We start from the raw sequence: 27,212 nt of genomic DNA on the forward strand, positions 1-27,212 counted from the left end.
GCCGATCTGTACAGAATGTGATGGACTCGACAGCTTCCAAGACGATTGAGTAATTATTAATTAGCTTAAGAGCGGGACGACGACCGTGATTTCTGATCGGTATTTGGCCATGGCCGGGACTCGTCGTGGCTGTAGGTAGAGAAAAGATCGGGCGAGAGTTTAGGGGAATTTCTTCGTTTCTTCTCCTTCTTTTCTTTGCGGATGAAGAACGCCAGAGAGAATGAGATCGTGTGTGTGATGTATAGGTGCTCGTCGGGCAATCCCAGCTGCGGACGAGCAAACTATTTGTACATGGGAATCGTGAGACTCTAGACATTTATGTATCATATCCTCGTATAAGTATCCGTGGACGAAACTTGATGGATTACTTGTCGTCCGTTACGGTTTAACGCGGCGACGGTGGAGTATAAATAACACAATCGAATGTCGTAACGAAGTGTCAAACTTTCAGATGGTATGTTAACTCAGCTTGTTAATAAAGAAGAACGGACATTTATCCTCGGCAACTTATTCATCCTGTTCTCCTTCACAAATAACAAATAAGACAACTATGATTGTTCCTGGAAGAAACTCACTGATCGCCTTAATTAATTTACTTCAAATCGTCCGCCAGAACACAGACACTAGCGCCGCTCTGTGATCAGAATAGGAAGCATTTTCCGCCTCCGATCAGCGCTAATTAAAGGTGATAAAATGCTCAAACTGTTAGCGAAATGATAGTACATCTAGCAACGACAGATGGCCCCTCCTATGGTTTCTGAAAAAATTAGAATTTGTCGGTAATTTGGCTAACAGTTTCAGCATTTCGCCAATTACTAATTGGTGCTCTATAAACTCCGAATTGAGCTTCAGTTTTTTGTCACAAGGAGCATTGCTATCGTACACACACGTAGAATGCAGGATCCCTGAAAAACAATAATTATGATATATGTAATTACATAGATTGTAACGAAATAATCCAAAGACCTCGAATTGTGCAAGAGAAATTGCTGCATCAATATTACATAAAAATACATATCGGAATTTAAGCACATTGTTTCTTGTAAACTATTTATTTCATTTCCATAAGTTACAAAAAGTAATAAGTATATGCTGTATAAATATTTCAAATCATGATGTTACAAATCTTGTTCATTTGAAGCAATGATTATGGCTTCGCTTGAATTCTAAGCAGTAATTGAAAATTACAATTAACAATACAAACCACATGTTCTCTAGATATATAAACAACGTTATCCTTTTATGACTGCAATTGGTCGTAACTTTATGCATTTCCGAGATATGCCTGCTGCGTGACATGTGTTCACAACGTCTGTTACATTTTTGTAAGATTCCGGTGCTTCTTCCATTACCAGTTTCGGTGATGCGACTCTTATAGAGATTCCTTGTTGCTCTAACTTTTGTAGGACTTGCATATAATCTATATTTCTTCGCGATTTTGCTCTGGACAGAGCTCGTCCCTAGAAGCAAATTTTTAATAGTACTTGCTATATTTATTTTTTAATAAATCATTGACACTTACTGCTCCGTGGCAAGTTGAACCAAATGTCTCCTTCATACCCTGCTCAGTACCTGTTAAAACATAACTGCATGTTCCCATAGTACCACCGATCAGAACCGGCTGACCTGTGAGTTGATAGTCTACCGGTATTAAAGGATGATGTGGTGGGAATGCTCTCGTGGATCCCTAAGAATATGCGAAGATGGTTAATAAAACTTGTTTCTCATCGGGGCATAACATAATTATTTAGATTACAATTTTTAACTTACCTTTCTGTGGACTAAAAGAGTCTTCTGTTTACCCTCGACCATGTGTTCCTCCACCTTCGCAATATTATGGGAGACGTCATATATAACATGCATATCTAGATCATCAGGAGACATCCTAAACTGTTTTGCGAAGGCTTGACGGCTGAGGAATGTCATGGAGCTTCTGTTAACCCATGCAAAGTTAGCAGCTGCTGCCATGGATTTTAAATAATCTTGACCTTCTTGAGACTTAATGTGAGCACAAGCTAACTGCCTATCATTGGTTTCAATATTATCTCTCTTCATAGCTTTCTCCATTTGAACAAGTGCATCTACCAAGTAAGGACAAAATGTTAACGTTTATGTTGTTGTAAATACTACTAGTTATGTAAGTGTATTACCAGTAGCAACTTGATGACCAAACCCTCTGCTGCCAGAGTGAATCATAACACAGATTTGTCCCTTCTCTTCTATCCCCATTTTGCATGCTGCCCATTTGTCATAAATTTCATCTACTACTTGGATCTCGGCATAATGATTTCCTGCTCCTAAAGTTCCCAACTAAAAAGCAATGTTGTTGCAACTTTGGTTCACATGAAATCAATCTATAAGTCTTACCTGTGGAAGTCCCCGTTTTTTAGCCCGCATGGATACCTTCGAAGAGTCTGCATTGAGCATTCTACCATATTCTTCGCAATGTTCTTTATCTTCTGCCCAGATGTAGCCTTCGTAAACATAACCAACGAATTGTGTTAATAAAAGATAATGAAAGTTATAACGAATTAAACAAATACCTTCTCTGAGAGACCAGTCCATGCCCATTTCCAAAGCTTCCTCTAAGTCACGGGCATTCATTGGTATGATTCCTTTAGAACCAACACCAACAGGGATGTGATCAAACATGCTTTGCGCAAGTTGCTCCTATTAATATCATTTAATTATATTTAATCCTATAATATGATTTAGTGAAACAGACAAGCGAATATAAAGCAATACCTTCACAGGCAAAACATCCTCCTCAAATAGATTGGTCCTTAATAAACGTACACCGCAATTAATATCAAATCCCACTCCACCAGGTGATACTACTGACTTTGGGTCATCCATATCAAATGCTGCCATATTACCAATGGCAAAACCATATCCAGCATGCACATCTGGCAATCCAATGGATCTCCAGACAATTCCAGGAAGCGCTGCTACATTAGCAATTTGTTTCATTCCTGGTAGAAAACCTCCTACCATGCCAGGTCTGCAGGAATTTTTTAATTCATCGAACATTAAACGCTCCAGTGTGTTATTCACATAAAATACACCTTCGACCTGTTAGACACCAAAAGGAATACTTAGGGTCTACCACAGAAATAATTTACCACAATATAAAATAGGATACCTACATTCATATTAGGTTGAAAACCTTTCTTGATCCTCCAACTGTTATCATTTATCTTTTCTAAGTATTTTAGCTCTTCGTTATACTGTCTGACTACCATTTTTTAAGTTAATGTATACTTTTTAACCTGTATGAAACTATGTAAGTATTCTCGGGATTTCTGTTACAAGACTAATATTAAATTATATGGTTATTAATATTTTAACATTATCAGATCTATATTTACTCCAGAAAATGAGAACAAGATCTGTCAGTGACAGAATCCAGCAGCCGAATACGTGCGTGCAATCATAGACACGGTGTGAGCGTAGTCAAAGCACTTCATAGAGTTTCATGTCTCATATTCTGAATTACCGACTTATTGGTTTGTAGCAGATGTAGATAACTAACGTTTTCTACTTTTATGAATTATGTCAATGAAAGAACGTTTATCAATTATGTCAGTGAAGTTTTTATCACTTTCTAAATATTAATTCAATTACTATTGTTTTCCAACAACAAGTAATTCAGTTGATAACAAATCTACATAGAGAGAAAGAAAGAAAGTGAGAGAACACGTGTATACCAAATAGAAATCATTTATTTATTAGCTTGATAATTTCACATTAAATAATTCAATTGTAGATGGTGAGTGGGAATATAAAAATTATACAATTTATTTATATAAAGTCTTTACAGGTTTAGCCGAATGGCGTCATCTGTATCAGAATATAGAACTCTCGGAATTATCTTCTCTGGATAATTTTAGCGAAGAGTTTGGTGGTTTTCTCACTACGTGCTTTGGCGCTGTACGGACCCTTCTCGAATGGCGCTATTTTCAAGTTTCCAGGAGCAGAAGATTCTTGCTTTAATTAATATTGTTTTCCATATTACTATCAATAAATTAATCTCCTTAGCATGATACAGATACAAAAGAGCACTTTCATTTTCGTACCCTCGGAATATGTTTGTAAACTTTAATTTAGCAGTTTCCATTTTACTTTTCATACAAGTATTCCTTTTATACCTCCCTTATGATCGCATTTCTGCTAGAATTTCATACAGTAACACTTCTGTATCCTCGGAACATCCTTTATCTATTTAATCACTTATTTTGCCTCTTATCACTTAAACAAAAACTGTATCGCTGTTCTAATTTCAATTAAAAATTACAAATATTCCACATTGACATAAACGAAAAATCGAAAAGAATTCACGGAAATTAATACTGCGGTGGGTGCGATTCAGCCATAGAAATCTGTAAATCGAAGATCGTGCGATCAATAGATCCGGAGAATAGTAGAAACCCGAAACTTTGCAAGTGCACGGTGATACAGGTGCGCGAATTCTGATCCGTCAGGCAGTCTGTCGTCGTTTTACCGATATCTGGGTCAAAGTCGCGTCCTCGCCGAGGCCAAGAAGCCACTTAGCTCGGAGCGGCCTAGTCTCTCTCGTTCGGAGCGTATACGATCACCTCCAGGCCAAGTTTGGCTGAGATGAGTGAGCCTTTATTTATGGATCGGTAACGTTTCCCGAGCGGTGAAACCACATCCTCCGTCGAGGACAGAGACGGCCGGGATCGTTCGCGCGCGCGGTCCGATCGCCTTCGGATCGAAGATCGCGCGCACGAAAAACCGGCTAAGAAAAACAGGAAAAAGACGAGCTATGAATTCTAGATTCACCAAGTTGAAAGTATAATTCGCAGGGGTGTGTCAAAGATCATCGCTGCAAGAAAACCGCGCGAGCATTCTGACGCCGTCTGAATATTCCGCGAGACCGAGCCGTGAAAAAGCGCGGAGAGGATCGTAAAAGCGCTTCGAAAATAACGTCTTCCGTCACTACATCAGAGATAAGAGAGCAAGAGAGAGAGAGAGAGAGAGAGAGAGAGAGAGAGAGGGAGAGAGAACGCGGACGTCGATCGGGAACGGGGCAAAAAGTGTCATCCGTCGATGATTTATGATCAACGACATTAGCAGGCGGCGGAAGAAAAAAGATCGTGTTATTGCGACGAACTGCGGCGGAATTACGATTTAATCGAGATCATCGTGCAGGTTCCGCGGGCAATTCGTCGCCGCTGTCCTCGTGGTCACGTCCACGGGCTTCGTGTTCCGGTTCTCACACACCGATGACCCTCGACTGGCTAGTTTCTCGCGTTAATTGCCGCTCCATTTTCTAGCGGACGACCACGATGATTTTCTGGAACCGGGGTCATCCTTCGAGCGATCCGGTCCGTCCAGTTTTGCGAGCCACGCCGATTCGTAATAGAGAAGCATACGTGTTGGAAATATGGAATACCGGATAGCTGTTGATGAGATCGATGAATGAACCGCAGATTTTATTATTGAGTCTGATTCGAACGCGGATACGTAATCGTTGCATTATCGAAGTCGTGCATTCGGCAATGGATCGCGTTAATTGCATAGCTGTCCCTCCAACGGTGCTTGCATACACACTCATACGTGAAAGTATTTGAATACTAATATAACTTCGACTTCTATGTCATGTATTTAAATAACCGTCAGAATACGAAAAGCTTCCAATTAAGTATAGAATGTTGTCTACGTGATACAAAAAATGTAAAAGAGGCATCGAATTCGAACGTCTTATAAATTTCTTTATAGTCTTTATCTTTTTGTTTCTTGTAACTTGTATAACCGAATTCACTTCATGGAGATGAACAATCATGAATAAGGCGTATAAATATAATTTGTTAATGCATCTGAAATAATTTGTCAACTTCATACTAATAATTTATAGTGAAACTTATATTAATGTTCGAATACTTTCGTGCACGAAACTATGCATATACCTTCCTTAATATAATTCACTCTTACTAAATATATAGTCTACGTACTGTTCGCCTAATCGATTCTGACCTTTGCAGCTATTATAAGCCTCGAGTACTATCGCCAGGTAGGTTTCTACCCCTCATGTAATGCTTGTATTAGCACTGTTAACTTGGTCATTCAGCTACCATGTAATTTCAGCGATAATTCCGACCTCATATCAAATAGACATATTTTATGGTGATCGCGGATGTGCTATCAATCTTTTATTTCCGCCAAAACAATTATATCCAAATATAAAACCTAAACACCGAAGGTCCTTTGGGAATTAAATGTCAAGCCGGTAAAAACTGTTTTTAAAAATGTTTTTAAGTATAGCGATAAATGTATCAGAGATAGATAGTATTAACACGTTTCGTTGAATCTTTTCAACGACTGCCTCGACGTGTTTGTGGACGCTTTTCTCGCATGAAATCGAACGTTCAAAAAGAAGCAAATCGAGCGCGGAGGACGTTGAAGTTGGAATGGGGCGTCGCAGAAACGGGGGAGTTTAATGAAAGGCTCGGACGAGGTGCGTGGAGGGGGGGGGGGGAGGGGGGGGGGGGGGGGGGGAAGCAAACGCAAGCACGAGACGAAAGTTCCTTTGAAATGTATCTTCTACGTGTACGTTGTGTACATATATTTATACATATACATACATCCTATACATATACATATATGTATATATATATTTATATAGTTTCTTTATTCGAATATTACATATGAACATATATACACTCACCACTATGCTATGGGACGCCCGGATGCGGGGCTAAACGGCGTTTGTTGCGCGCGGAAGGTAGGAATCGATCGTAGTAGAACGATCGATCGATCGATCGATAGTCGTAGCATCGGGTCGTTCTGAAAGCTCGACTCCGACACGGGTTTCAATCTCTTCGAAGCGAACGGGAGCTTTTAGGACGGCCCGAAGCGTGCCCGATCCACGGCGGACGATCCAGCGTGGACGATCTAAAGTCGAGGATCCACGACGGACGATCCATGGTCCCCGATTTTCAGGGACCGATGTTTGGTCCGTCGGATGTGTTTCGCGGCCGTTAACAAGTTCAGGACAGGTTCTCGGGGCAAACCGATCCTTTCGGATGGTCCCGAACGTGTTAATTTCAGAGCGTTCGGCGGAAAGAAGAGGATAACTTTGACTATCGTGCCGAACGGCCCTGGCCGGAGGTGAACTTCTGGATCCCGGTCGCGCGATCTAACTTACGATCTAGCGGTTCGGAAAGGTAACGAGCGCTCGGACAGCTTTGTCGGCCCACGGCGCGCCGCGTCGCGTTCGTGGCTAAACAGTAAATACGTATAACTCGGTAACCTCGGTCAAATCACAATCGTGGTACAATTTACATCATTCTGTGTATATATATGTATATATATTATATCTATATAGATCCATTTGTATACATATATCCGTATATACTGTATATCAAAATTAAAAGGTATTCTTCGCAATTCGCGCTTGGTACATCTTGCACGCGGCTGACTATCAATTCGTAGGGGTCGGGGCGTCGAACGCTCGACGCTATTTCGGAATGGACGCTGTACGGTGGACATTTTTCTACGAGGGCTGATATTCCTGGTTCCCATGGAAATAGGAACTCGACGAGACCACGGCCATTTGGAGTAAAACAAATCATTTCTTACCTTTCTGTATTCACTTGCAGCTATTGCGATCATCGCAGGCGTTATATCAAGTCGTAAATAACTTCCGTTTCTTTATCAGACTTTGTTATCTTTTTTTATTGATCTTGTTGTTAATTTTATTTATATTATTAATTTCTTTACTTGGTGAAAGCGAAAGCTCGTTTATCTCAGTGATCCATAGTGGGTGAATACAAACGATAGATTCTACTCAACTGCATCGAAAATTATTTACGATTGTATCTAATCAATTTTTAGAAACGTGAAATATAGATGAAACATTAACATTGTTCTTCTTTGAAAATCGAGAGCAGCCCACTGGGCATTACAACAATGTTATCCTTTTTCCGATGGTATTCGCAGGAAGCATTGCTCCTCGTGGCAAAACGCTTGTGTCCGCTGTAAGTCGCACAGTGTCCATTCCGCTTCGCGTCTAACAACGCAGGACAGCCTCGCAAAGGACTTTCTTCAATGAAGATCGCACGCTCGCTCGCGGAATCGGCTGCATTTCGCGTGAACGCGTCGACGAGTTCAATGATTCGTAGTCTCTCGCACATCACCCTCTTTCTTTCCCCAAGGGAACTGTGTGGAACTATCACACGCATGGAACTATCTTCGCGCGACATCGACTAACTAAATTGAGCCTCGATTCGAATTCTAGCGTTACATTACGTTACATTACACTCTAGTTCGCGTTCAACGAGCGGTACAGCGAAGAAGAAAAACGATCCGATTTCTGCTCGGGAATGGAAGACGACCCGCGGAGCGAGCCCGGGGCGCCGAGGACGATTCGAAGGAGCTTCCAAACTGGGATTCGAGGTCTCGAACATTGATCGTAGCTATTGAACGAACATGTTCCGCGTTACAACAGGTCAGAGATTTCTGTGTAAATTTGCATGAAAACCTTGCGCGCCGTTTTAGCGAGCGGTCACCCATTCTCAATTCTAATTGTTGGATTTACTTAATAAATCTACTTTGACTGTTTGGACACTTTATAGCAAATTTGAATGTTTATAGTAAAAACATATCGTTTATAATAAAGACATAATCAGACTGCGGATTTCTATGCGAAATAAAAATTGTCTTTATTAACTACAAGATATAGAAATTACGTAGATAGTTCTTTACTTTCTCAATCTCTTCGACGTGCTGACAGTAATTTAATAACATTTTCAAATTGTAAAAATGTTTTCGCTATTTTACACTTGGTCTATTCATTTTTTTTAGAAATGCAGAAAATCCGCAGTCTGATCGTAATTATATCAAAAGTGTTCCACTGTGTTTCCGTTTAATAGCCCAATTTCCGATTCCAACTTTGTATATTCGTAGGCCAGAGATCTCGCATGTATACTTCCAAAAAAATCTACTAAGAAATTTGCAACGAAAAAGTGCGAGAAGAACGATACCAACGGTCCGCTTACGACGCGTCTTTTCCGAGTGTTGCTCTTCCACGATATTACGCTCGCAGCGTCGCAGCTTCTGCGGAGAAGCAGCGTTTCCGGCGACCGATCGTCGACGGGGGCCATTTTCTGTAGCCGCCTCGTCTCCGCTTGTTCGCTTTCTTTTCTCGTTCTAGCAGGCTGTCGCAATTCGAATCGGCCCGGCCAGTCCACGGAGCCGGCGACCAGTGAAATCACGCGTGTAAACTGGAACGAGATGAGATCGAAAAACGCGTAGCGCGCGGACGTGAGAACGCGCGATTTCGCGGGATAAGCTCCCCGTCCCTCCCCGCCCAACCCCTCTCCCGTGAAATTTCGCGGCTCCTCCGGTTTTTTCCTCGGCGAGGGGAACGACTGGCCGAGACGTGGATCCCGGGGCGTGGAAACCGGCGGCGATTGTGCGACTACGCCGATCGTTATCGTATCGACACGCTCGACGTCGCGGCGACGATCTTGTAAACGGTCTTGAGCATTCCTGTCGATTCCCTTCGAGTTTTCGCAATGAAAGTCTTCTAGGTAGACAAACCAAAAGAGAAAGAGAGGAAGAGAGAGAGAAAGAGAAGAGAGAGAGAGAGAGGGGAGGAGAGGGAGAGAAAAGCTGTCCATGCAGTGGAGTCGTTTCGAAGCAAGAAGCCGACTTTCTGATTTCGAGTGCGGCGAGAGGACTTCGCAGAAATCGGTTCGATTATTTTAGGATTGTGTTACTGATACACGTTCGACAGAAATTCAGGAACAAAGTTTGAGATCGCGATTCTTAACGATGACAGAAGTACTAAATTTTAAAGCATTATTTCAAGTTTAATGGTTTAACACTAAATCTATCGAGACCTCAATGGATCGAACATATATTTCTTTATAACCAGGAGAAAGCTGTATTTATTTAAAACCATTAACCATTTTGGTTGATATGTTTACTACGTCAAGAAATTTCTTCTGTCATTTTTCTATACCAAATGTATGAAAGGTTCATTTTTACCGGTCGGTAGATTTAGTGTTAATGAGCACTATCGAACTCTTGAAATGATAAACATCTTAAAGCTTAAATGAATGAAATTATTGAACCGTTTTTTAAAAAGAAGGTTTCATAATGTCGATATTATGAGAATGAAGGTTTTAAGACGGGTTATTTTGAGAAAGCAAACGAGATGGTAGGTTTAGCGTAAGCAGTAGCGGATGGCTCATGCGAGCCAGCGTAGTCGGCGCTAAGTTCTTGCTAACGGCGCGCTTGAAAAAAATATCCGGAACTTTAATCGGCGATCGTAGGAGGTCGAGGGAACCGATTTCCAAGCTCCGAGGTCTCGGATCGATCGGCTCGCCGGTGTCCCCGTTCCCCTCGCGGCCGTTGTTCTCTCCGTCTCGGTCGCGGACACGTCCGATCTTTCCTTCTCCCGCGGCGTATCTCTCTGTTAAGCGTTTCATGGTTGTCGAGATCGCTCTCTCGCCTCGGCGTGGCTCCTTTATTGCGTTTCACTTTCGCGATGAGCTTGCCCGTCCGATCGGGGCGTGGCAGAAGTGTAACGCAAGAGAGGTCCGAGGCCATCGTCGGCCGGGATCGTATGCGTGAAGCAAGAAAAACAGGGCCTGGCCATCCTCTCTCGACCTCACTGTTGCGCCCAGACGAGAGAAAAAGAGAGAGAAAGAGTTAAAGAGAGACAGAGAGAGAGAGAGAGAGAGAGAGAGAGAAGCGCCGAAGCTTAGTCACACCTCGCGTTCACGATCGATCCTGCATCGATCTCCCTTTCGAAATCGATCGGTCTTAAAATGGATTTCGAGGAGACCGCCATTCACCGCGAATCGGCCGCGAAGCCCAGCATCAGAAACAGGAAACCGAAATCGGCCGGGCCCCGCGATCGATCTCGGGCGTGCTCGATCAGGGCCGCGTACCCGCGTTGCGCGTCCGCCAACGTCTCCTGTAATTTAGAGGAACGCCGGCATTCCAAGCTAGAAAGCGCAAATCGTTTCTCACGCGTCACTGAACTCCCGAGACTATCGCTCATCCGATTTTCCTGGCCGGCCGGTGCACACACCCTTTGAAAAACGAAGACGGTCTCGGCCGCGCGCAAGCAACACCTTTCTTCGACCGCGTTTCCGGCCGCTCGCTCGCTCGCGTTTACCAAGGTCAAGAGGATCCGCTCGACGCGAGCGCAGCCTCCACACCTGCGCTACTTGCGGTGAACGTCGCGGCGCATGGTAGAAAGTACCGATAAATTGCCACCTAATATCGCGCCGGGAGCCGATGCAGCGACCGCTCCGTTGGCAGCTCCTCCTCGGAACAGGCGGCGACGCGTCCGCTCCGACGTCGACGGTCCACGCTCGATCCGGATCTCGCATAATTGATCTCAGCGTCGCCGCCAAGGTCGAGTCACCTCCCGGCCACCGGTTAGAAAGCGCCGGCGAATTCGCCGACGGAGCCGCGAGAGTCAAGAGCGGAAAGCGATTAGATCGTTTTCGCCCCGGGTATAGTTTTCAGCGATCGGCCGCGGGAAACGGGTTGCGCGGGGAGGAGAGCATCGCTGTGGTTCGTTTGTTCCTTTTCGCTGATCATCGTCGGCAGGAAGCGCGCCGCTTTTCCATGTCCGCGTAGATCACCGCGGCGCGGCGCGGCGCGATACGGCGCGCGCGTCGGCTTTCCCACGAAATCCGCTTCTCCTTCGCGATATATATATTACGGTTCGGCCGTGTCGAATTCCAACGGGCCGCGGATGACTTTCACGCGGAAACATCGAGAACTCGTCTCCCTTTTTCGATCCTCGATCCCTCGATTTTCTCTGGAAGTTTAATGACTCGGAGCCGTCGAACCGCCCAGGGTTCCCCGAGGAAACGGCGCAGATCCGCCTGGCGATTTCTGTTTTATTTCCACCCGGCTGAAATTCACTTTCTAGATCGTAAAGCCGAGAAGTGTCGTTTTCTTACCGGCAGAAATTAACTCGAGATCGAAGTCGTTCGGGGAACCATTAGACGCACTCGAAAGTCGGATCGTTTCCGGTCTGAACCACGTCGATCTATCTGTTCCGCTCCGCGAACGAACAAAGGGCTACGAGTAATTACAACAGCGTCTGGATAACTGCCTTTCATCTTCGCGTTTTCATCGCGTGAACTTGCGTAAACTTGACGAACACCTTCGGGGGCTCTGTCTTATATACTGTTTCAGTCGCAACATTTTTCAAACACGTTAAATTCTATGCAAGCGTCCCTCAGCTTGTCAACAAGGGTGGACAATTTCAGAAGAGGAGATTCGATTATTTTGACAATCGTCGTATCTCTTCTTCTCGTATCGTTCATTATGTTTACAAGTCAACGGAAACTGTGCATGGAAACTGTTCCCATTGAATCCCAATTGGTACCGAGTTGTGTTTGGTAGGTTCAGTCCATATTCCAATTACTTTGTACAAAGAATATCTTCCCAGTGATTCGGAGAATTCCACCCTGTCCCTTGCGCTTCTGCGACAGTTATCGAGGCAGGCCCGCGAAAGATTGGTGCTTAGGTCGACTGTATCGTCTACTTAAACTAGACGCGCCCCCGGTGCTCGAGCCGGAGGACGCTTCAGGCACGCCGAACCGACGTCCACGACGGTTCTTCCGGTCGACGTCGAATCCCGGAGACTCGACGACCAACCAAATAGTCTGTTGCCACGGTTTCTTCGTTCTGAAAGACTTTTCCTAACACTAATCCTAGGACCCGGCGACCCGGACTTCCCGTCAGAGAGAAAGAGAGGGCACGCCTCTTCGACTAATCCAACCCAAAATGATCGGGAGGCCCGGCTCAGGTGTTGTTCCCAGGTGACAACGGCGGTGAACTGACTTCCCTCTGCTCTTCCTGGACGCTCTCGGGCCTGCTCGCGGTGCTGCTCGACCTCGAGCTCAGGTTATCCCTGTCGCTGAAGTAGGAGGAGTCGCCCCGCTTCTCCTCCAGCTGGAGTTGCTGCTTGTCGTTCCTGAAGTCGTCGGCCCCGTGGCCGAGCAGCCCCGGGAAGTAAGGCATGCCCTGTCTCTGCGAGGTGATCTTGCCCATGAAGCTGCGGATCTCCTCGAAGTAGGACTCGTCTGCCCTGGGCAGCTGGCCGTGATACCTCGAGCGAACCTCGTCGAGTATCGTCGGCCCGTCGGCGTCGTGTTTCTTGAGGTGCCGGTCGAGATTGGTCTGCTGACCGAAACACCGTTCGCATAGCGGGCACTTGAATGGCTTCTCCTTGTTGTGGATGTTCCTGACATGGCGCTGCAGGTTGCTCGAGATGCTGAACGATCTCTCGCAGTATTTACACTTGTAGGGTTGCTCGCCGGTGTGCGTTCTCAGGTGCCGCGTCAGGTTCGCCGATCTGGGGAACACTTTGCCGCAGAACTTGCACGAGTATCTGTCCTTCGGCTTCAAGCCGGCTTGCACGCTGATCGAGTACGGCGGCAGAGTGGAGGCGGTCTGTTGCTGTTGCTGCTGCTGCTGCTGTTGACTCGCGTGGCTTTGCTGTTGCTGACTCGCGTGGCCTTGCTGTTGCTGCTGCTGTTGTTGCTGCGGCGGAACCGCCGAGGGGCTGGGTATCCTCGCGACGGCTTGCGAAGACGATGACGACGTGGAGGACGTCGTCGAGGAGAATCTGTTCGGCGGCAGAGGCACCATGGTGGGCAGGGCTCTGACCTGGATCTTGGGCAGGTCCGGAACCGGTGAACCGTGGTGATGGGACCGGTACATGGCTTCCAGGACTAGCGGATGGACGGCGTGGTGTTGAGGGAACAGTACCGTATGATAAGGCAGACCGGTGCCGAGGCTGTTCTGGTTCAGCACCTCGATCTCGTTCTGGTTCTCGTCTCGCAGCCTCTCCTTCTTGTGATCCACGCGAAGATCGAGCGGCTCGCAGTCCAGCTCGTCCTGATGGTGCGGCTGCGGCGGCCGGGCCGCAGGACTCATGTGCGGCTGCTGCTGGTGGTGGTGGTGCTGCTGCTGGTTCGTCGGACTCGAGAGACCCCGGCCGTGGCCGTGGCTCAGGTCGTACGGCAGCTCTTCGACGTCCGGCACGCGGACGCTCAGCGGGTAGATGCTCGCCTGCTTCGGGCTGATGTGGCCCGGCATTTTCCTCGGACTCGAATCCTTCTCCCGCATGGCTGGAGGATACTTCGGGTCGTGCAGCAACGTCGGGGGCAGGGTGATGCTACCGAGATATCCGCTCATCACACCGCCTCTGTCACCCTTGTCCTGGCTCCTGCTGGCGGATCGCGGTGACCTGTCGATCAAAACATCCCATCGCGTTAGCTTACTTCAGCATTTTCGGCGCGCATTTCGTTCTGTCTGTCGCGTTGAATGCGACGTCAATCCATGGGAACTGACAGCGAACTTCTTATTCAGTCGGCGTTTTTTTTACAATGTTTATTTTTTAACCTTCATATTCACAGTCTCACGCATCCTGTTCCGACCGATGAAGAGTCCACTGTCAGACCCTGGGAACTGACTTCGCTTGAACAGAAAGTCAAGCAAGATTGACTTCTACTTAACGTGTTAAACAGTGTCCAAGACAGCGTGGTTACACCACCATAAGTCCACAAGTATGCGGATGCTTACCTCTTTATAAGAATAACTAGTATGCAATATAAATTAACGTTATAAAATAATGCTTATCAGCAAATTCTATTTTCAATACATACATACAGTAACATATAGTTGAGTAGCGTTATTGAGCGAGTAGCGTATATTGATAAAAGATGTTTTAAGGGCACGCGGCGGGTACATCGACAAAAAGAGAATTAATTGTCTTTCTGTTATTGTTGGTGAAATATTAAATACATTACTGGCAAAATATATATAATCTAACATATTCCAAAGTAAGTAGAAAAATAATAAATTATATTCATCAATTTTTTCAGACATTATCTTAAATCAACTTTCTAAATGTTTAGGTGTGCGATCTCGGGAGGATCTAAACCCAGATCAAGATCAATTCAGTCCAGAAACGTGGGTTGTTTAAGAAAGAGATGATTGTGCTTGCTCCTCATTTCTCCAGTGATCTAATCCGTGGCTGGGGTTTCGAGATCGCGAATTCATTGAAGAATCTGTATCGGAGAGCAGCGAGGCCGCGATAATTATATATACGAGCGGGTTTTTTGTCGGATTGAATGATCGCGGCGAAGGAAGCCCGGCGGCAGGCTGTCGTGAATCAGAATCGTGCGACGCGTTAATCCTGTCTTTGTCCCGATAAAGATCGCGCGGGGATCGTTTGGTAGACGGGCGACGATTTGGAAACATTAGTGAAAGGATCTGCTTTCGGGCTGACCAGTTAGCCAGCCGGTTAGTTTAAATTCGTGAGCAGGACGATAGGCGTCAACCGCAGGCTGATAAATTGCTCGTTTCGCCGGAGGCGGCGAGCCGATTTTCGAAGCGGCATGGAAACCGATCGGCCCGCCTCTCGGACACTGCTCGCATTTTTCTCCGGCGACGTCAGATCGGCCGATATACCGAAAACAACCGTCGGGGCCGGACACGTGGCGAGCGTGTAACGCCAGTGGTTGTCAAGGTGGAGTGACGCGTCTATTACTTGAAACGGAGCTAGGAAGTCTTTCCTTTCTTTCACAGTTGCTTTTTTCAAAAGAGAAACGCGAATAGAAGAGGCTCGGGGGGCCATTGACACGCACCGACAGCACCGATATATCTCGCGCTACCGATCGAACCTATCTGCCGGCACGTGCTATCTAACTTCATCAATGAACCATACATCACTCCGACCGTGCTCTGCCGGTCTTGCGAAAGGCGGCGCGAGCCTTGGCCAGATTCGTTTGCATAATTTTCAGGGACAGCGCATCGAAACTGGTCCATCCGGAGCGGTCGCCCTTAGACGTACATCCGCGTGAAAGGCCTTCGCTCCTTCGTGGATTTCGCAAGCACACAGCTTGCTCCAGTTGTCAGCCGTTCAGCTATGGAGGCTACCAATTGGACACCGTTTCGTCGGCACAAATTCAGAACAATTTCGTAAAGGTGAAATCTCCGGTTTCATTTCAAACTTTTTTCTATCTATCCACTGAACGCGACCGACGTATATTTGTTTTACAACAATGACAAGAGTAGATATATTTAATCTTCTTACTATTTAAACTACGACGCATACTTTAATAAAGAAACGTACCTAGAAATTTCTCCTAGAAATATTTTATATAATTACAAAAAAATAGAATGAAACCGAAACAAAATATAAATTTTCTATACCAGCTTCAATAAAAAAAGGTTTCTTCATTTAATAATTCCGACATTTCTGAACTATTTTGCAACGAGAAAATCATGTCACCTAGAAAATTGCCGGAGTAGAAATAAAGGGAAAATCAAAATGTTGAAAGGATTATTGTATAATAGAAAACAGCTGCTGCAGAAACATCGAAGCGCAAACGCGCCATCTTGTCGCCGAAAATCCAGATCGGAGCGACGCGTGCGGCGCGTCTCACCATATCGGGCGTTGGAATCACCGAGCGCACCGCTTACGCGAGCGTCGAAGTCTCCGACGTGCTTCTCGCGTCGCGTGTTGTTGTTTTCGCGCGGATTGCGAAAGCGCGCGGCTTCTGCGTAGAGTCTCGTTGGTTCTAGATAAAGGAAGCCGTGGACGAGCCGAGAAATCGGGGGGGACAGTGTCGCAGTCGGTGCGGTTCCAAGCTGGCACGATCCAGTTGCCGAAGAAGCTAATCTAGAGGAGTTGCTTGTCGTCCGGTTCCGACGAAAGAGAAATCCGTTCGGCGACAACGTAGCCGAGCAGCGTCGCACCGCCGGGGAGGCAAGAACCTCGTCTCGAGCATAAAAGGAGCAAAACCGAGAAGCTCCGACAATAGTGAAAAGCGTTAATTGCCGGAGAATGTGAAGACGGGCCGGGTTAGGCGGCGTCCGGCTGGAATCGAAAGTGTACGGAGAGTTTCAAAAAGTCCGGTCCCGTACGGCCGATGATCCGGAACGGTTCAACGGCTACGTTTACAAGTCGTTAACCGTAAAAACCCACGGTAGACCGCCTCTCGCCGAGGAAACGGCGGTCGTTCGTTCTCGAACTGGTTCAATAACGGCGTACGACGCTAGCAAAAAGTACTTGATCAAGCAAATTATGTGTCCATCGGCATCGCCACGACTATTTCACGTGGACTATTTTTGAATTGACGATATTAATAACAGAGGTGTAGGAAATATTAACATAGAAACGAATGGAACTGTTCTCTTACACCTAGGTCACCGACGATCTATCTTCCCTCGACGTTCCTGTCGTTTATCATCGAGGATCAGCTCGGCCAAAGAAGGGAGCTTGCCGGTGCATCGTTGTTTTTCCTTTTTCCAGGGGAACGAGTTGAAGAAAGCGCTAGACAGCGTGTCATCTGTCTAGACAGGGCCGATCGGGTTCGATTTGCATATCGTACTTTCCCCTGTTCCCGTTCGATAGCCGCTCGTAAGGCGGAGAAACTCGCGTGCGCTAATCAGATTTTTCGCGAGTAGGGCTGCCGCCACGTCGCGACGTAACCCGTCTACTTCAGAAAGCGGGATCTATGGCGGGCCGACGATATTTCTCGTCGCGCGGTTCGAATCGTCGCGCGGTTTAACGAATTGCCGTCGCCGTTCCCTTCGCACATTTCCGGTAACTTAATCGCGAAACGGCTCGCTTCTTGGAATTTCGTTTACCTCAGGGAAAGAAACTCGGTGAGAGAGATAGTGCAAGAGAGAGAGAGAGAGAAAGAGAGAGAGAGAGAGATGGAGAGGGAGGGAGGCCGACTCTCCGTGCAGAGTAGCGTGAGTTTATCTTCCGAAAGGTGGAGTTTCTCCGCCGCGACTTCGTGAGTAATGTCCTCGGGAAACGGTAGCTGGTTCCGTGGAACGGCGGGCGAAATAAGAAGAAGGAAAGGCGGAGCACGATCCTCTCGCGCGGACTGACATCTGTTACGTGAATCAAGCCGGACCGAGCGACGTCGCTCGAGATCGGCCGAGATCCACGATCCAGTTTTCGGTTTCTAGAAAGTCGGGATGAGCCGGGCGTGGTTCGACTCCTCTCTCTTTCTCTCTCTCTCTCTCCCTCTCTCCCTCCTTCTCTCTCCGTCTTGTTTCCTTTTCCTCTCCTGCACCCTTCGTCCCTCCCGTTGAAGCGGTGTCCTTGCCGTGTGATTTCTCTCCCGACATTCACTTGTGCCATCGCGAATACTCGCCCGATCCCGTTCCCTCTCGATCCATGAAAAATGAACGACGTTCCCCGGGAGCCGCGGATTATTTACGATTGCTCGCCCGGAATCTCCCGACTTCAATTTCGATTCGAGTAATTACACATTCCGCCGATGGGAGGGCAAATACTTAACGGCGGCGCTGCGCGGTGTAATGAGCCGGCCTCCAGGGCCGCAGGATCGCGACAAAATTGCAACCTTCGGGATACGGAGTGTTTCCTCGACTCGAGATCTTCCTTTCACTCGGATCGTGTCATCCGCCGGCTACCATCGCGAAGGGTTTTATCACTGTCTCCTGCCAAACTTGGCCTGCTCGATGAAATATCTTCGATCAACTTCTCGATGAACGTTTAACTAGTACTCCCAGGCTGCTGATCAACCAAAAACATAACTTCCATGGTAAATTCTAAGTTTCCAGCTGGAATATAGCTAACACAGTTCCTACTTTCTTGTAGAACCGTTTTTGTAATGGACAAGATCAAGGAAAAATCTTTTGTACGATTGTTTTTAGTTCCAGCGATGCAAAAACTTCTTCGATCGCAAGAACGGCGCCACGACAGTGGGATGCACGGCGTTTACAGTGCAGCCTAGCTATTCAAATGCAGCGTTTAACGAGCTGTTTTATTGTCCATTGTCGCGAGACAATCGCGTCGACGAAGACGCCTCGCGCAATTATCGTTGAGCACAGATAACACCAGCAGCGATAATTTTATAAAATTGATCACCGCTTTAGATTGGAGCAATTTTGTTTACCAAGATATTGCGACGTCGGTGTGTTTATATTTTGAATAATCGTTCTGCCCTCATATTTTCTGCGACAATTTCGCGAGCAATCTCGATAGCATCCCCGCAACCCGTCTTCCTTCACCTGGATCGGCTTCAAGACGAGAGTCCGCGACGAAAAAAGGACGGAGGAGGTAAAGACCGAGAGCATCGATCCGTGTCTTCCGTCGTTGCATGGGCCTCCGTATGAGCCGCGATCCTTCTTTCCGATAAGGGGGCCAAAAGGTGCCGGCATTTAATTACAACTCGCGCCGCTTTAAGCACCGTCCTGTCGTTGATAAACCGCGCCGGCCCGCCGGATTCATATGCCGCGCGACGCGAAATTATTGCTCCACGTGTGCGACAGGCACTGTCGCGGGATTTTCGGTCCCGGGACGGCCACCATCTCGGCTCGTCATCGCCGTAATTACCCGGAGCGTCGGTGACGCCGTTTCCTTCACCGTAAATTGGCTCGTCGATGCCTCCGTCCCGGTTCACCTGTTCGGGGCTGCCGATAGCGACGACACTTTGTGGCGAACCGTAAATTAAACCGTTCCTCCCGAGTCAAAATCCGTTCGACTCGGCTGCGTCCTTGCGACCGGATTAAAGCATGCGCGATGCAAACCTGCCGATACAATGCGCCTCGCGTGCACGGCTACAAAAGTCGGCGCGCACCTGCTGCGTTTTGCATATTTAACGAAGACGACGAAGACGTTGCAGACGCATGGGCGTTCGGAAACTTGTTCGCATCGAGTCCAACCCCGATTCTGAAAGTGTGATCTGGGTAGACCGCGGATCTTTATGCAAATTTGCTGGCTGGTTTTACAAAGGATAGGAAGAGTAAAATAAAAATGGTGTCTGCTCGCGCGTTAATCCTCCCTTCACCACATCCGGGTTCTTCAGGACTCAAAGCTCGAGACTTGATTTGAGCGTTTGGCACTTGATGCCGTCTGTTATTTGCTTATGAAAAGATATGGTATGATAATAGTAGTAATAATAATTTCTGTAATGATTACAACAAAATTGTAGTTTGAAATGTCTATGCATTCAAGGATCCTATTCATGGGGTTTCGCGTAAACACACAACCGCTACTACTGCGAGGATTAAATGTGTAAGAGTTTGCGATATAGTCGCGACAAACGGATAAATTCCGAGTGCGGTTGCCGCGGTCTCGTGCAAGGGTCGTGAAGGACGCGGAGGAGGATCCGAATGAAAGCGGTAGGACGAAGGGACCGGCGAAAGGAACGGTGAAAGGTGGTAAACCGATCCGCGGTCGTTTCCAGCGCCGGCTTAATCGTTTTCGATGTTACTTTCATTCGAGCTGACAGGCGACACCGTTCATTATTCATCGGGCTGCGCGTTTCGTGGCGCTTGCACCGGTCACTCGGCCAGAATTAATTTGTCGACAGCGTCTCGCCGCGGAGCTGCTTACACGCGAGCAGCGCGCGTGCATCGCCGATTATCCGGCGATTATTATTTATGGTTTCGGGGCCGGCCGGGCCGACAGAGGAAAAAATACGAAGGCGTTACTGGCGATCCGATCGGATCCGATCTCGCCCACACCACGCGCTCCGTCCACAGTCCCGGCAGCCTTGCGGTGTAGAGAAAGAGGAAGGGAGAGAAAGAGAGGATCGTGGCCGAAGAAAACGTTGGAACGGTAAAAGCGGGAGAAAGAACGATATCGTTGCGTCCGGACGCGTACCGATCGTATCGCCTCGTCGATAGGTGCACGAGCCACGTTAATGAGACGTCCGTTCCGGAGCCGGTGCACCCGGAGAGTTTCTTCTTTTCCGTGAAATACTAATTACGCCGCGGACCGATCCGGCCGAGTCTGCCTCGCAGAACCTTAAATCGACGGATGAAAGACGGACGGAATAAATGCGAGCGACTAATCTACGAGCCTCGCAAATTGGTTCGCGTTGAGAAAGTGTTCCTCGCCTAGTAGAAACTGTCCGTCCCTAGTTAGACACGCCTGAAACGGAGAGTCTACTTTGCGGTCCGATATACCGGGTGTTCTCGGTCTTCACGGTAAAGCCAACGGAAGCGAACGCGAACAGGTTCGCTTCATACCTTTTATCATTTTCTACGGTCGAGCTTCGAGATGAACGCTTAATTGCTCTCCGGTTCAGAACCCGTTCGATCTAATCTATCCTTTCGCATCGAATTACTGGGAGTTCACGAAATATAATATTTCCTTGAGGAATCCTTCGCTTAAGAGAAAAATGAAATGACGTACGCTTCTGCTTATATTTCCTCCCTTCTGTTCCCTTTGTCCATGCTTGTACGTTTCCAATATAAAATTTCTCTAATTGTTACTACTTAAACTGTAACAAATAATTTCTCTACCTACATATTTTTATTATTTTATTATTATTATGATTATCATTATCTAAATTACAATTTTTCTGAAAACGACTGAACTGTACCAGTTCGATCAGGAATCAGGCGCACATCGCTGTTATAGAATCCAGCCTCGCAGGTTTCGCTCAATTAGATAAATTGCGAAGGAAAATCGGCTGCGCGGATTCAAGGAAGTTGAAACCGAACGAAAGTAAATTCGATTCAAAGGAAACCCAAGCAGGTTTCGATTGTAAAAGCGACTTCCGGGGCCCGGAGGGTTGGCGGAGACAGTCGGCAGAAGGCGCAGAGGCACGCCTGAGAAAAACGGTGTCTCGTTTGAAAGACGCGAAGCCATTATCGGGAGGATGTCCCGTGCGGACAGCGGAGTCACGGATGATACGTCGCTTCCTTGGAGGCTCCGGCATTGCAGTCACCGCTGACAGCATTGTCTTCCCCTCCGATCCTAATAGGCAACGCTTATTAGGGTCACAATGTCTGTAAAAGTACCGGAAGCCGGCTCCGGGAGCCTTCTGAATCCATTCATCGCGGACCGAATGGAGAGATCGGCTTCGCCGACCGATAAGGTTAGTGAAGCGCGGCGCGAATACGTTTTCAAGGAAACGGAACAATAAAAGATAGAAATCACTTCCCTTTTCGTCGATCCGAGTCGCTCGATCGAGGCTGTATTCGATAGGCTGCGTAAAACACTTCTGCGAACAACTTCGGCTTCACCGAACTCGACACGCAATTGCTTATTACTTATTATTATTTATTGACTTAAACGGACGAAATATACAGTGGTTCGATTCGAAAATGCAGTAGAACTTCGATTATCTGAATTCCTAGAGAATTTACTGTTCCATTCCCCTCATTTTCGATTAATTATTGATGCAATAAAACCAAGGTCCTTATACGATTTTATCATTATTACTTTGAATAATCAAAAATGTAAATAATGAAAATCGAGGTTTACTGTGCACAGTGTAAATTGTATCAGAAGATTTGGGAGAATATTTATATTGTTCTATCGACGAAGAGACGAAGCTTACACGGTTTCTCTGGGTGCGATGCAATCGAGAAGTATAAAATTGAGAAGCAAAGAAACAGTGCGATGATACGGAATAATATCTGTTCGCATAAGGTTTCAACGAATTTTATCCGCAATTTATAACGTTCTCTCAATAAAAATTCTCTCAACATTCGCGAATTCACACCTGCGATTTCAATTATTTGTTGCTATTATTATTGACTAGATTTACGGGCGTGAGGCCCTGGCATAACACTAATTTTCATCCTATACGGAACTGAATAAAGTCGACAGCGCGTTGCTTGGCAGAGAATTTCGTAATTGGAGACTGTAATCGAGTTCGAGGGTTGCAGAGAGAGTTTTGCCGTGCGGGAGCCAAGAGGAACGCGAAGCGGAATCGAGACCCGCCGGCCGATCGAAGATTTTCAAGCGCAGCGATCCGCAGAATTTCAGACGGTCTGAAATATTTCTGCGTCTCCGGGTCGAGATAACGTTCCCCGGTTTTCTCTACGGTCTCTCTATGATTTAGATAAACGGCTCCGCTCGGCTCGGTCGTTTCCTTATGAAACCTAAACTATCGACGTCGTTGGAATTTCGCTTTATACTCTCACCGCGAGGCGGGCTCGGATTCCGGTTGCGAGGAACGCGGGAACAAACAATGGGGAGGCTACTGGGTGTCTCAGGACATCTAGGGCTATCGCCTAAGCGAATTCTTTCCGTTCGAAAAAAAACCCGGAAATCTCGAAATAGAATCATTTCGTCCGAGTTGCTGCATCTTGTTCGAAACAAAATATGGAAAGTTGACTACATCAATGATTATAAATTGCAATTGCAGCTCTAAAAAAAAGTATATGAAGACATTATGCTTGAATCTTCTGTGGAATTTCGTTTCGAGTCAATTGTATGTAGCTGAGGATACCGTGAATATTTCCAACAAGTAGAAAAGGTGCGACATGGTCAGACACACATTCTTTTTTCTTCCAAAGAATATCTGCGGTCTCGTGTAGGATAGATATTACCTACGTATGAATGTATACGATCCATATATTAATTTGTATGTTCAAATTTGCAGGATGCATGTTTTTTGAATGGAAAGTATATGTAATTGTATCTATACAGTAAAGCAGATGCATTGAAAGGTAATGCACGGTGTTACTTATTCCATCCGAGACGTCATGGATTATTAATTTCGCCAGATTGCCATTGGATTTTTATTCGCGAATTTTCTCTGTTCCATCAGCCTTGCGACTCGCTACCGTTTGTTCTGAGACGACCTGTACAAGGAAGACGGGAACGGGTCGAGCGAGATGCCGAGGATGATTCCGAGAAGTGTGTCGATCCACGAGCGTGGAACATAATAGGCCGATTAGGAAGACAATCGAGCGACGTCCAATCCCAAACGCTTTCCCGCCGCGGTCGCCTAGTTTCCAGCTCCCGGCGCACGTTAATCGGCTGAAATTCGCCAAATATTTCCACCGCAGGCCGGAAGAAGATTATGCCATTTATGGACGAAGGCAGATCGGGGGCCCGGCACAATGCTCGGCTGAGAATTTTTCTCACGGCTTCTCGCGCAACGCGTTTAGGCCCCATCTGGTAACAGTTAACGGCCATTTGTCTGCAAATTACGCGATAACGCCAGCTCGCTGGGGGGGGGGGGGGGGCGCGGTAGGGAGAAACGACGACGAAGAGGCGCGCGTGTGGAAGGAAACGGGAAAAGAAAGTGAGCGTGGATCGACTCGAATCCTCCGGAGGACTTCCTTCGCGGCTGTAATTATCGCGATTACCACCGCAGAATTTAATGAACCGAACGCTGGACGCGCATGACATCACCGCTAAGAGATTTTCCCTTTTTTGGCACGGTTCGTATAATGCCTCTGTTCTGCATCAGTGGTGAACTGCAATGACAGCGCCATTGTCTCCAGCTGGCTGCTGCTAGCACGGTAAATCACCGGATGACGCCAGTTTTTCGGACGTCGCCGCGTTTCGAAAGACATCTGTTCTAGATTATCCATTGCCGTAACTGACAAAAGTTTGGAGGTTTTAAGGATGGAACATTCGTCCTCTAAGAAACAACAATATTAATATAAATCATACCGCAGTTTCCACAATTTCATGACTTGTCGCTACACTGCAGATCTTTGAGGAAATATACGTGTTTTTATTTTCTAAAAATCAGAAACGAGTAAAACCTTGCTAAAGATCTTACAATAATGGATGTTTATGCAAAATAAAAATTGTCTACAATGACTGCAAGGTACAGTAGCTTGACACATTTTATTTCTTTCTGAAATAATCTTAATGAGTTAAACGTAATCAATAGTACCTTTTAATTGTTCAAACGTCTCCACAGTTTTAAACTTAATTTTTGTCATAAATGCATAAAGTCCGCAGTTTAGTAATGAGTATCGGTGGAATGAAACTCTTCTGAACGCATAAAATCCGCAGTCAGCCTATTATTACCGTTGGGCATTCGTCGAAGCGGAATCGCGGTTGCGTCACGAACAAAAGCTATCTGGGGAAGAACGGCGCGAAGCGCGCGGTTCGAGGAAAGTCGCAGATTCTAAGCAGGGGCCGACTGAATCTATACAGCGATCGGCCCCGAAATCAGGAATAGATTTTCATGAATTTTCCTCTCGGCCGTTGGCTGGCCTGATTCTCGGTCGCTTCTTTCCGCGAGCCGTCTTTTCCTCTTCCGTCCGTCTCTGACGTTATCTATCGCGACGTCCATCCCCCGACCTCCGCCGGACCAGTTTCCAACGCGTCTCCCGACCGTTTTCTCATGAAATATTCAGAAGCGACGCGGCTCGAAATCATCGCCTCTCGTTCGATCGTTTTTCTTCTCCCCCCCTTTCTCCGGATTCCGTCGATGACGAGGATTATTCGCATTCTGCCGCCGTGTTTCTCGCCCCAGAAAGAATCGGCGTTGCGCAAACGTCCAATTTCAATTTGACTCATCGATTCGCGAGCCGCCGCTATTTTATGAAGTTCTTTCGACTTCGAATTGTTTAAGTTCTTCGGAAGAAGGACAATTTTATCAACGAGAACGGTAATATTTAATCAGGGCTCGGGGAAGATTTCAGTAATAGTAAGTGGACTATAAGTATTTTTATATAGTAGTTAAATACGAAAGTAGCGTTTAAAATGTACTGAATTACGTAATATACATGTGTAACTATTGTTTAAAAAAGGAATTTATTTATCAAATTCTGTACTATGTGAGAAGATAAAAAAATGTATAGTCTGTTTACTATTTTAAAAAATGTCTTATTGAATGCTATGCTGACATTTGCAGAAATTCAAATATTAAAGGAATCTATGATTTAAAGAAAAGAATGTCGGGCGTATATTGCGTTAGACCTTTATGTTATAAAAATGTGAACAAATGGAGATAACAACAGAAATATTGACTTAAAGGGTAATACGCTGAACTAGGATAGCTGATGAGATTACATTATCGAAAATTAATAGATACAAGAGTTGAAATAAATTTCAATAGAAAAAGACAGCAGATATTTTCTAGATAAAAATAAGAAGCAGTTATTTTTCGAGTGAATTGTGAATCAACTATGAAGACGGTCGCTGTGGTTTGGAGGATGGATACAGTTCGATCGATCGCGATCAATCGTACAGCCGAGGGGCAGGATCTCGCCGGATCCATCACTCTGCCACTAATATCGAGCGGACGCATTAATTAAAGGACGCTTTCTAATACGTCGAATTGAAGATCGCGGCGGGTCATCGATCTCGGTCGGCGTCGCTCGCGGGCGTTCCCCGCGACTGTTTTCTAGATCGTCGCCACTCGTTTTCTCATCTGCCGGTGCGGTTTCACTCCTTTTAAACTGCAATCGTCAGCTGGAATCGAGAGACACTGCTCGCGCGTAAATATCGTATCTCGAGCGGATCGAGATCGATCAATTACACACACAGTGCAACGACCAATTGTCAAGACTGGCGCCATGTCTCGGCAAGTAATGGCGACATCTGTTCAGCGTTAGCATCTTTCGGAAGATCAATCATTTGTCTAATGAATCTAAGTTCGCGCCAATCGAATTATAAATGACGAAGTTGTGACAGTTCTTCCAGACCTAATATTTAATCGATTATTAAAGATCAATCGATAATTTAACATATCCCTTTGAAAATAATCAAAATATTCGTACGTAAATAATTCTGGGAGTAAATGGGTTAATTGAACGCAGTACTTGATAACTGTGGATTAGAAATATTAAGGTTGACGCAGCAAGTATACGGCGATGTTTGTTGAAGCCGATCAAATGTTTTCGCGTGGCGTAAACGATTTTTGGATGGTAGAGAATAGCTGGAAGATGACCAACATACGAGAGAGACAGTTGGACATTATCGCACGAAAATGCGATATCTTACAAGTCACTCATTGTTCATCAATCTTTGGACGGGAGTCAAGTCTGTATGCTCGATCGTCTGCCGTATTCACCCGAATTTATCCGTGCGACTTTTCTTCATTTTCACAATTGACACTAAAATTAAAGGGATGCCTTTTTGATGACATTCCGATCATCCAAGCAGCTTCGACACGGGAACTAGAGGCAATACGGGAAAATCAGCTAAACCATGCATTTGAATCTCTTTCGAATCACTGCAATAAATGTATGTTCCTATTGTATATTATTGATCCAGTCTTCAAAATTAACTGTTGCACCCTGTATAACCGATTCGGCGCCGGACAGATCAGGAATCCAGCATTGCGTTTCCCGCGTCGGCTCGTTACGCGCGGGTCCGCGGCCCTCAGTGACATTTGCATCGGCGATCGGCGTACCTCGACAAAAGAAAACACGCGGGGAAAGAAACCGCTCGAGGAACGTCTCCGTGGAAGGCCGGTTTATCCCCGCTGAAAGCGAAACCGCTCCATTAT

The 27,212-nt window shown here is 46.2% G+C and overlaps 2 protein-coding genes across 2 annotated transcripts in view; both read right to left on the reverse strand.

Moving 5' to 3' along the window:
• Positions 1 to 1,042: 1,042 nt before the first annotated feature.
• Positions 1,043 to 3,525, reverse strand: Rtcb (RtcB RNA ligase). The gene is made up of 8 exons (XM_078188551.1): positions 3,147 to 3,525; positions 2,746 to 3,072; positions 2,544 to 2,670; positions 2,368 to 2,474; positions 2,151 to 2,310; positions 1,771 to 2,081; positions 1,523 to 1,687; positions 1,043 to 1,460 (listed from the first exon to the last, which is right to left on the reverse strand). Exons 1-8 carry the CDS (start codon positions 3,240 to 3,242, stop codon positions 1,233 to 1,235), a joined length of 1,521 nt encoding a protein of 506 aa, XP_078044677.1. The 5' UTR covers positions 3,243 to 3,525; the 3' UTR covers positions 1,043 to 1,232.
• A 3,028-nt stretch (positions 3,526 to 6,553) lies between these two features.
• Positions 6,554 to 27,212, reverse strand: part of LOC144473980 (uncharacterized) — a 33,042-nt gene continuing 12,383 nt past the window's right edge. The window contains exon 2 of the mRNA XM_078188354.1: positions 6,554 to 14,251. Coding sequence (XP_078044480.1) covers positions 12,802 to 14,199 — 1,398 coding nt within the window. The 5' untranslated portion in view covers positions 14,200 to 14,251 and the 3' untranslated portion in view covers positions 6,554 to 12,801. The remainder of the gene's footprint in view (positions 14,252 to 27,212) is intronic.

Source organism: Augochlora pura, chromosome 8 (assembly GCF_028453695.1).
Source record: "Augochlora pura isolate Apur16 chromosome 8, APUR_v2.2.1, whole genome shotgun sequence".
Classification (NCBI taxonomy): Eukaryota; Metazoa; Arthropoda; class Insecta; order Hymenoptera; family Halictidae; genus Augochlora; species Augochlora pura.